Source organism: Archocentrus centrarchus, chromosome 6 (genome assembly GCF_007364275.1).
Source record: "Archocentrus centrarchus isolate MPI-CPG fArcCen1 chromosome 6, fArcCen1, whole genome shotgun sequence".
In the NCBI taxonomy this organism is placed as follows: Eukaryota; Metazoa; Chordata; class Actinopteri; order Cichliformes; family Cichlidae; genus Archocentrus; species Archocentrus centrarchus.
The window spans coordinates 35,404,224-35,414,793 of NC_044351.1; the positions used below are offsets into that span (position 1 = coordinate 35,404,224).

At 44.6% G+C, this 10,570-nt stretch overlaps 2 protein-coding genes across 2 annotated transcripts; both read left to right on the forward strand.

Annotated features, from left to right (window-relative positions):
- Nucleotides 1–3,025: 3,025 nt before the first annotated feature.
- On the forward strand, nucleotides 3,026–4,918 carry pyurf (PIGY upstream open reading frame). The gene is made up of 2 exons (XM_030731478.1): nucleotides 3,026–3,303; nucleotides 4,746–4,918. Exons 1-2 carry the CDS (start codon nucleotides 3,101–3,103, stop codon nucleotides 4,879–4,881), a joined length of 339 nt encoding a protein of 112 aa, XP_030587338.1. The 5' UTR covers nucleotides 3,026–3,100; the 3' UTR covers nucleotides 4,882–4,918.
- Nucleotides 4,919–5,033: 115 nt separating this feature from the next.
- Nucleotides 5,034–5,519, forward strand: LOC115781681 (phosphatidylinositol N-acetylglucosaminyltransferase subunit Y). The gene has a single exon (XM_030731479.1). It carries the CDS (start codon nucleotides 5,069–5,071, stop codon nucleotides 5,279–5,281), a length of 213 nt encoding a protein of 70 aa, XP_030587339.1. The 5' UTR covers nucleotides 5,034–5,068; the 3' UTR covers nucleotides 5,282–5,519.
- The last annotated feature ends 5,051 nt before the right edge of the window (nucleotides 5,520–10,570 follow it).

Genomic DNA, 10,570 nt, shown 5'->3' on the forward strand with positions numbered 1-10,570 from the left:
CACTGATGGGTGAGTATTAATCTATTATAGATGATATCATATCTAATCTATCATAAATGATATCATATCTAATCTATCATAAATGCTGTTGCTGGAACTTCCAGTCTGACTGTCAGGTCCTGCTAATGTCCAAGGAGAATCCCAACTTAAGCAAACAAGAAGGAAGAAAGAATCATAAGCAGATGGTAAACTGAGCTGATCCAAGCAGGATCCAAGCAGGGATCCAAGCAGGGATCCAAGCAGGGATCCAAGCAGGATCCAAGCAGGGATCCAAGCAGGGCTCCAAGCAGGATCCAAGCAGGGATCCAAGCAGGGATCCAAGCAGGATCCAAGCAGGGATCCAAGCAGGGATCCAAGCAGGATCCAAGCAGGGATCCAAGCAGGATCCAAGCAGGGATCCAAGCAGGGCTCCAAGCAGGATCCAAGCAGGGATCCAAGCAGGGATCCAAGCAGGATCCAAGCAGGGATCCAAGCAGGGCTCCAAGCAGGGATCCAAGCAGGGATCCAAGCAGGGATCCAAGCAGGATCCAAGCAGGGATCTAAGCAGGATCCAAGCAGGGATCCAAGCAGGGATCCAAGCAGGGATCCAAGCAGGATCCAAGCAGGGATCCAAGCAGGGATCTTCTTTATACCTTTCAGTAAACCTTCCCAGTGTGGAGCTTAATTGGTAGACCCACCTGAGTCATACCGTCTATGAACCATTGGAATACCACTGATGTTGGAACAAGTGTTGAAGTGCTGCCTGTCTCCACTCTGGGTACACCACTGTGGGCCCTTGAGCAAGGCCCTTAACCCCCCAGTCGCACCCCCCGGGTGCCCTGTAGCTGGCCCCTGCTCCCCATGTTGTGCTGTGTGTGCTACATACTGCATGTGTGATGGGTTAAATGCAGAGGATAAATTTCACTGCATGCATGTGACAATAAAAATCTGTTTGTTTTGTTAACTTTTATTTATTTGGATAAAAAGGATATCGTCATACTTTGTTTTTTGATTCATCCCAGCCCTCTACAGTCTTGGTCTACAGGCTTTCAGTGGTGTTATATCTCCATCCCTGAGAGTGTGTGCTTTTCTGTCTCTGCGTGTCAGCCCTGTCACAGATCGGCAGCCCATCCAGGCTCACCTCTCACTGTATGACAGCTGGAGGCTCCGCCCCCTGCGTGGCTGTGCAGCCATTTTGCCAAAGATTTGTTGACACTTCTTATTTCATAATGAAACTGTGAAAGTTAAGAAATACCAATGCTGTGTGAGTGACACTTAATAAATCTTTAAACCTTTTTAGTCATGAAGCCACATTATCTTGGTCCTTTGTTTGTTTGTTTGTTACATTTTCTCTCCTTTAAAATTCTGGGAAATAAAAGTCATGAACAGACCTGATGGTAGAGTCCAGTGCCTCTGACTGGCAGGCCAAACACCCCAAACAGGACCTCCTCTGGGATGTGGTCGAGTAATCCAGCAGATGTAGACTGGTTGGACAAACTGTCCCATACCTTCAAATATCCTTGAGCCATTGCTCCTCCTGAATCCAAGGTTTGACTAACACACGGACTCTCAGGTACTCCTGGAAGCTGGAGCACACCCAGAATTTCTTGGTGCAACCAAGCAGAAGGTGTTGTGTTTGGTGAACAGCTGTTTGCAGCTGTTTTTCTGTTGGCTTCACTGCGTGTCTGAGGTCATGCCTCTCAGCTGGAAAAAGGTGGCTTGCCCACTCTGGTTGGGAATGACTTGAGGGGAGAGGGGAGTGGAAGTGGGACAGATCGGTGCAGTGTCTGCAGTAATATGGATGCTCCACATGGAGAGGATCCAGTTGGGACGGTTCAGGTATCTGCCTAGGTGTTTCAGGCAAATCCAACTGAGGGCGGCTGAGAGGGAGGGGGAGGTCTGGTCATCTGTGCTTAAAATGCCGCTCTGTGACGAGGAACCAAAAACAGATGGATGTGTTATTGTGATTTTGAATGAGATTATTTTCTTACTCCTGAGGCAAAACACATAAAGTTGACTTTTAAAATTTGGGTCTGTGCTCTGTCTTTTAAATAACCTCATGCCCCCCACCCACCCCCCAATAGCTCTGTCTCACCACCACCCTGAAACGACATCCGCACTTCAAGAGAAATGTTCACTCAGAGAAGGATGTTTGTGGCTGGACGCTCATATCCAGATGTTCATCAAAGATGATGGACAAGTCCCACAAATAAACAGGCCCATCTAAATCACTATATATATATATATATATATATATATATATATATATATATATATATATATATAGCACGTACCATGCAGTGGGATATATTACAGCTCGAAGCAGTTTTAAAACAAGTTGGGGCCCTGCCAGGAAGGTCTCAGAGCAATATCTTCAGCCATATGGATGGGGGGAATGCGTTCTGCTCTGGCTGGCACCGAGCTGTGTGACCATGTTTAATATTGCATAGCTCTAACCTGCTGGGAAATCATGGTTGGGACATCTTTGGGGCTTAAAAGAAACTAGAGTAAAAACAGCAACTCTTGTAAAATTCACAAAGTGTGTATCTACATTAGTTTCTTCTACTTTAAACAACCAACTGGGTGGCTGTGACTTTTATTATTCTAAGGGAATTCACCACAGGATGGCAGGCAGCATAACTCTCCTCAAAGATTACATTTGCTGCTGAAGGACATGAAGTGTGATGATGTAATGTGGGGTGGGGTCTAGCTGACCAAATTAATGCTTTTCAAATTATTAAAATGCTTCTTTTCATCATTTTGTTTCCAGATCTGGTCAAAGGCCCCACGCAGACTGGGTCTTCATGAGGGTAACAGTGTAACACTGCCCCCATGCGGCTAAATGTGGAAACTGCGAAAACAAGCGTTCTCCAAACAATATGCATGAGTGGCAGCGACATGTTAAATATAATATTTTTAAACAGCTAGCTGAGGTGTGTGTGTGTGTGTGTGTGTGTGTGTGTGTGTGTGTGTGTGTGTGTGTGTGTGTGTGTGTGATATTATAATCACATAAAAGCGGAACCCTTGACACCCGACCGGAGGGAGTCGCAGGAAGCGGACTCGTCTCTCGGTTACACGCTCACCGGTGCTTCCTGTTGGGGCGGTGTCGCAGCTTGAGGTCATGTTTAAGAATGTTTTGAGCAGATTTTTGAGTGAAACGCTCCTTTTTCAGCGTAATGTGAAGCACACGCCGTCACTGCGGAGGGTAGGAGCCGTCTCTGCGCCGCTGAGGAGCTTCACGGACGCGAAGGACGGAGAGCAGCCGCCGTTTGACGCCGCTTTGCTGGAGGTGCTCGTCTGCCCGCTGTCCAAGAAACCGCTCAGGTAACACACACACACACACACACAGTGTAAAATAAAAATAAAAATGCTATTTGATCTTTTACTTTTTTCTTTTTCAAATGTTTCTTGGAAAAATAGTGATGTGTACACCTATATTATTGCATGTATAATTTACATATATACATGTTTTATAATCATAAGACGTGGACAAACCACCAAACAAAATGGCTTGAGTCTTTTATGAAGCATAATGACCATGTCATTCCAGGCTGTAGGGCTCACTTTATCAGCTGGCTGCACTGGTACCAGTACAAAGGAGTATTACGGCCACATTGAGAAAAAAATAAATTGTGCATTTTGAGAATAAATTCAAACCTTTGAGAAAAAAGTCAAAATGTGCAGATTAAAGTCGCTTCAAGTCAAACAACTGCCACGACACGTCTGTTATCCCCTACAGGATGTCTTGTATTATGAGTTAGTGAAACTATACTTTAGAATCAGTTTTAGTAACAAGGAAATGATTTCTGTTTTAGTACATAAACACGATGCAGTGATAAGTATGAGGACGTTAAAGAGAGTGCAGAAAGCTGCATCTGCTCAGAAGGAAAAACCACACAAACTGGCAACGTTAGATGGAAGGATGGCTGCACCTTCGTACAGTACAGAGAGGACATGTAGAACCACAAGACACAATAACACAGCTGATCAAGCTGTTTCTACCCAAGCTGTTTCTACCCAATATGCCTATTCAGTTTGAAACGCTAATAAATCAAAATAAATATCAATAAAAATAATAACCAAAATAAATAAATAAAAGTGATACCTCTCACATTTAATAGACGAGCTGTGTGCCTCTTTACAGCCTGCATTTAGCCAAACAAAAGGTTAAAATCATCGGCCTAAGCAGAAGAGCCAAAATGATTTTTCCGCCTCTCATTTGAAATTCATTCAAATTGTCTTCTTGTCAGTAGGTAAACTTTATCCTGCGTATGAAAATAAACTGACAAACAGCCATGTTCATGGTAACATTCCCACAGACCATTTTACCTCATTCAAAGAGTTTCGGGGGCTGGGGGGGACACGTCTGTGCAGTTTTGAGCTTTGATGGGGTTTTTGTGGTGAGCGCCTCCCTTTCCTATTCCAGGCCGCTTTTCCACCAATCAGCATTGAGTCTTCTCAGAGCATCATCCACGTGGAGCTACATGCTGTTGGAAGCCCACCTGTGCTGGTTGCACACCCCTTTGTGTAGGCACATGCTCACACAAACTCGATACCATAAAGCAGGCGTGACGTAGGTGTGCCGTGGATTATTAAGGTCGACTGGACTACGGTGATTCCTGCTGCTGCATGCAGGTGTTGTAGGCGAGATGAGCCCCTCAGATTTAGTTGTGTCGTCGTTTATGGAGTAATATACGCTTAAGAGGAACGAGTGGAAAAAATGAGCTAAAGTTCATGTTAGACTTGTATGTGTTGTTCCTCCACAGATACGAGGCTAAGACCAATGAGCTGATCAACGAGGAGCTCGGCATCGCCTATCCCATCATTGACGGCATTCCCAACATGATCCCTCAGGAGGCCAGACTCATAAAGAGAGAGGCTTCAGACACGCCTGCGCAGTAACAGAGACTGCTTCACTTTGAGTTGACCTGAGCACAGACTGGACACTGGTGGGCTTTAAAAGCTGCTTGACCAAAGAAAAGTGAGGTGCCGGATTATTTGTTGAATTTTGGCATTCTAGCCGGAGCACAGGTAACCCATTAACCCATCACCATCCAGCGGTACATTACATCAGACCCCATCTGCAAACATGCTGTCTCTCTCTGTGATGGTGGGACTGGTCCCCATAGTGTCCCTCTTCGGTTTGTTCTACTCTGCAGCGGTGGATGAGAACTTCCCTCAGGGCTGCACCAGCAGCAGCAGTCTGTGCTTCTACAGCCTGCTGCTGCCGGTCACCATCCCTGTCTATGTCTTCTTCCACCTGTGGAGCTGGATGGGGATCAAGCTCTTCAGGCACAACTAGGCTGATCTCTCAGCACTGATGTTAAAGCACGTGGCTGCTGCGGGTTTGTCTTTGGGTGAACACAGATGGCTCAGCACCGCTGAATATTTACTGCTTTTTAAAGCTGATATTTAGAGTGTGAAGCAGAATATGTCATTAGTTATTAAACAAACGCCTGGATACCACTTTCACAAAAGTGTAACACGACAGGCTGTAAGTATATTTTCTGAACAGATTAAAATAATAAAGATCTTTATTCAAACCCATTGTCTCAGTACTCCAGAGTCCTGACTGAGCAGAACGTGAACATCGACTCCTTTAAAATCAATGCACTCAAATTGAGAACAGGCTGCTTTTTGCACAGAATAGACCACAGTGTGATCTGCATGGAGAGTCAGTTTGATGCCATTCAGAAACTGGTATTTAAAGGAAGAACTGAGCCCTCAGACATGCACGAGGGAGGCCTCAGAGGAAGAGCCGTGTTTTTCTATCACAGTTCATATTCATGTTTCTTGTTCTGATGAATGTCAGGAACATCCAGCAGCTCCTCAGTGTGCATCGTGAAGAGAGCAGCAGCATCAGTGCTGCTGACTTTCTGCTCAAAGGCTCAGCTTCAGCTTGAGTTTCAGGAACAGAGCTGAAGCTGCAGAAATGACAGTGTCTGCTGGAGAAGGTTAAGAATACAGTGACTGAAGCTGTGGGACCAACATGTAAAATAACAGTTTGATTATCAGGTAAGATGGAGGCAGGTTAGTGTGCAGAAACCTCTCAGCAGCGGTGACTCAGGTCCAGGTGACTGTCCCTCTGTTTGGTCTCGGAGAAGAAGAACCACTCTGACCTGAAGACCAACGAAAAGTCTTTGTGAAACAGTGACGTGCTTCAATTACGTCTTTTCTTTCCCAAACAACTCTAATAAACTCTACTGATGAGTGTCTGTTGGTGCTCAGCAAGCAGACCAGTGTAAGGGCCAAGGCTGGTTTCATTCTGTTCATTTATAACGTGAAAGCACATGAACAGACCCAAACACACACAATCCTGCTCTCTGTCACGGTGGGATCTTAATAAGAACCAAATGAAATTAATGTGGGCAGCACGGTGGCGTAGTGGTTAGCACTGCTGCCTCACAGTTAGAATACCATCTGGAGGGCCTGGGTTCGATTCCACCTTGGCCCAGGCCTCTCCCTCTCTCTGTGTGGAGTTTGCATGTTCTCCCCATGCTTGCGTGGGTTTACTCCGGGTGTTCCGGTTTCCTCCCACATGCCAAAGACATGCACTTACTGGGGTTAGGTTAATTGGCTAATCTAAATTGCCCATAGGTGTGAATGAGAGCGTGAGTGTGAAAGGTCATCTGTCCCTCTGTGTTGGCCCTGCAACAGGGTGTACCCTGCCTCTCGCCCTATGACAGCTGGGATAGGCTCCAGCCCCCCCCCCCCCCCCCCCCCCCCCCCCCCCCCACTCTTAACAGGATGTGCGGAAGCGAATGGATGGATAAAATTAATGTTTTATTCAGTGTGTCCTGAAAGTAGCGATGAGGAGAGTGTTTACACAGAGACGGGGAGCTGAGGCGGTTTCCTCAAACTTCTATACAGAAGGTATTTTGTAACCAGTGCAGTCGCCCTCTGCTGGACGCTCAAAGAATGCAGGTTTGGGGCTTTTGAAACCTGGAAGCTGTTTCCTCTTTTTTTTTTTTTTTTTTTTTTTATATATATATAAAGCTCCATGGCTTTATTAACTTTTTATAGTGAGTTATTGTAGCTAGTATAGTCCATGAGTTTGAAGCTTTAAGAGTGACTATATAAATCTGAAGGAAACAAATATAAAGCTTAGCACAGAAAGTAAAGACATTTGTGTTTGGTGGATTATTTCTTTGTTGCAACAATACTTCTTGACAATATTGGAAAGCCTGTTTATTCCCCTTAAATGGAGTGTTGCTGAACCTAAACCTGACCAACTGCAGCAACCCCAGGTCACAGCACTGCCCCCACAGGCTTGTACAGGAGGCACTCGGCATGATGGGAGCATCACTTCACCTGCCTCTCTTCTTACCCTGATGCGCCCATCACTCTGGAACAGGTAAATCTGGACTCATCAGACCACATGACCTTCTCCCATCGCTCCAGAGTCCAATCTTTATGCTCCCTCTTTATGCAAACTGAAGCCTTTTTTTCTGGTTAGCCTCACTGATTAGTGCTTTTCTTAAGGCTGCACAGCTGTTCAGTCCCAATCCCCTGAGTTACCTTCTCATTGTGTGTGTGGAAATGCTCTTACTTTCACTATTAAACACAGCTCTGAGTGTTGCTGCTGTTTTTCTTCGATTTGATTTCACCAAACGTTTAAGTGATCGCCGATCATTCAGGATCTTTTTCCGGCCACATTTCTTGCTGGAAGACGATGGGTCCCCACTATCCTCCTGGTTTTTAGTAATGCGTTGGACAGTTCTTAACCCAGTTTTAGTAGTTTCTGCATCTCCTCAGATGTTTTCTCTGCTTGATGCAGCTGATGATTTGACCCTTCTCAAACAGACTGACATCTCTTCCACGACCACGCGATGTGTCTTTGGACATGTTTCAGAAATGAGAAGCAACTCATTGCACCAGTTGGGGTTAAATAACTTGCTGCCAGCTGAAAGATAATCGCCCATGCAGTAATTATCCCATTGGAGGCTCGTACCTGTTTGCTTAGTTAAATCCAGGTGGCGACTTTTTTTTTTTTTGGGGCCAGGCAGCGTATCTAGTGCTTTTCTACTCTACCTGAGCACTCAAAGCACTTTATACAACACGTCTTCATTCACCCATTCATACAAGCTAGATCTGAATGCTTTTAATCTACCATTCACACTCCAGTGAACACATCAGAGAGCAACTTGGGGTTCAGGCTCTTACCCAAGGATACTCTGGCATGCAGACTGGAGCAGCCAGCAATCAAACCACAAACCTTCTGATCAGCAGAACTACAGCCACACTGTTTTTAAGATTGTTTTCACACTGTGGTCAGGTTGTGTGGATAGACGAGTAGACCTTTCTTTTACTTGTCATTTGTGATCTTGGGGTGCCACGTGCCATTTTGTGGTATAATAGTGTAATGACATATTTAGGACACTTATTGTAGCACTTGTATTTTATATTACTGCATTGATACTCAATAATTCTGTATGCCTCATAATATATAATTACAAATGGCTTATTTACTACTCTGTAATTAGGCGCATTTTGGATGAAAATAGTCCAGCGTGTCCAAAAGCAGGTCAAACACGCTAAATCACACATTTCCTGAAAAGCCTGTGCCCTCCAAATTGGATATGACATGCACTGGTACTTGTCTCACCCTCCTCAATGTCATGGACATGACAATTTTAAAATGTGCATCATATTAATAAATTGAATTGAATTGAATTAAAATTCATTGTTTTTCAGCAGGCTCGTGTATATGGGGCTGAAACAGCAATGCATCCCAAAAAATTAATCTCCAAAGATTAATATTCAACTGGAGGAGGACTCGCGGTGGTTTTTAAATACACTTCTGTTCTGGCCTGGCTTCAGCAGTCCTGACTTTGGGAGCCAATGCTGCAGACAATCCTGCACAGAGCTGCTTGGAAAGGAAGTATGCCACTGTCCAGTAGGAGGCGCCACAGACCAGCTGATTATTACCAGCACTTGTCCGGCGTTAATGTTCTGATAGTCTGAAGGCTGGTTTCAGGTCAGCTTCAGTGAAGCAGGTTTAAAGACTGTAAAGCGCTTGAAGGTAGTCTGACTCCCTGCATATCATTTTCAAACCCCGGCCGGCCCTCACGTCTCAGCGCAGGTTAAACATGAGACATAATAATTATCTAACAGGTGAGCTCATTTTGCATTAAAATGAGCTCACCTGTTAGATAATTAATGTTCAAAAATATTTTAATCCAGGGAGAAAACTCAGCTCCTGGACCTGCATGTTTCCCCGTCACCCTGAAAAGGATCAGTGGAAGAAAATGGATTTAAATATTAACTGTGTTCTAAGCACCAACTCAAGGACGAGTGGAGAACTATTAAAACCTCATTTTAACATCTTTCTTTGTTGGATAATTGTATAAATTATATTATTATATGTAAATGTGTGTTTCTGTCATGTAGTGACTGTTGTTGATTAACTGTACACAGCTTTAAAGACACTGCAGTAGTGCAAAAGTCTTGAGCCACCCCTCATTTCTTTATATTTTGCTTCCAAGCAGCCAGACTTTGTTTTAATGTTTTTGAAGGCAGACTTGAGCAACAGTTCTCCAGCTTTCTTTGTTTTTTTATTTCATCAGGAAAATCCCATCGAGATTTAAAATCTCATTTATAGTCCGGGCCAAGACGACTGAGGGTCCTTCAGAGTTTTTCTTTGGCTGCTTTTTCACTCACTTTGTGTCTTTGGGCCTGACCATTTTCAGAAGATAGTTTTTCTTTGTTTTTAAGCCACTTAACATTAAATGTGAATTATTCAAGCATAAAAAAGCAGCTATCTCAAGGGATGAACTCATGTTGTGTCCATACGTACAGCAAAGAACCAGGCTGATCTTTGGGTACTTTGTTTCCTGCTGCAAAAATATCATTTGTTCCCATTTCTTTAGTTGAATCCATGCGAAATGCTAACGATAACCAACAAGCTGGTTCCAGAAGAGCTGCTAGCTGAAAATGTGGCATTTCTCAGCGTGCTGTGCAGAGGGTACTTAAAAAAATGAGGAAACAAGTGAAGACAAAAGAAGGATCAGGCCCAGAAGACGATCTCTACCAGGTAAACAGCATCTGAAAGTCCTGTCCTTAAGAAACAGGAAAAATTCAGCAGTGACCTGACAGAGCAGCACCTGAGAGCTGCATCTGGACCTTCAGCTGATCCAGCTACTGTTCACTGAAGCCTCATCAGAAATGCTCTCAGTGAAAGGGCGGCTGTCAGGAAGGCTGAGGTCTGCCACATCACACAAGGACTGGACTGATCATCAGTGGCAGCAGGTCTGATGGAGCGATGGATCCAAATTGGATATTTGTGGTTCAAATCATCAGAGGAGGTCCAACAGTGTCTGCAGCCGTCCGTAAAGCACGGTGGAGGCTCTGTCATGGTTTGGGCTGCAGCTCAGCCAGTGGTGTTGGAGAGCTCATCAACATTGATGGAATCATGAACGTAGAAAAATACATTCAGATCACAATGATCCCAAACACACTGGCAGTGCAGGAAAAAGCATCCCTGGATAGTAAAATACACAGAGGAACAATGTCAGTCATGGATCAGCCTCCCCAGACCTCAACGTTACTGAAGCAGTGTGGGATCATCCTGACAGAGAACAGAACCAAAGGC

Coding starts and splice junctions, on each gene's coding strand:
- pyurf (XM_030731478.1), top strand. CDS start 3,101: ATGTTTAAGAATGTTTTGAGCAGATTTTTGAGTGAAACGCTCCTTTTT. Junction 3,304..4,745: donor CTGTCCAAGAAACCGCTCAG/GTAACACACACA, acceptor GTTCCTCCACAG/ATACGAGGCTAAGACCAATG.
- LOC115781681 (XM_030731479.1), top strand. CDS start 5,069: ATGCTGTCTCTCTCTGTGATGGTGGGACTGGTCCCCATAGTGTCCCTC.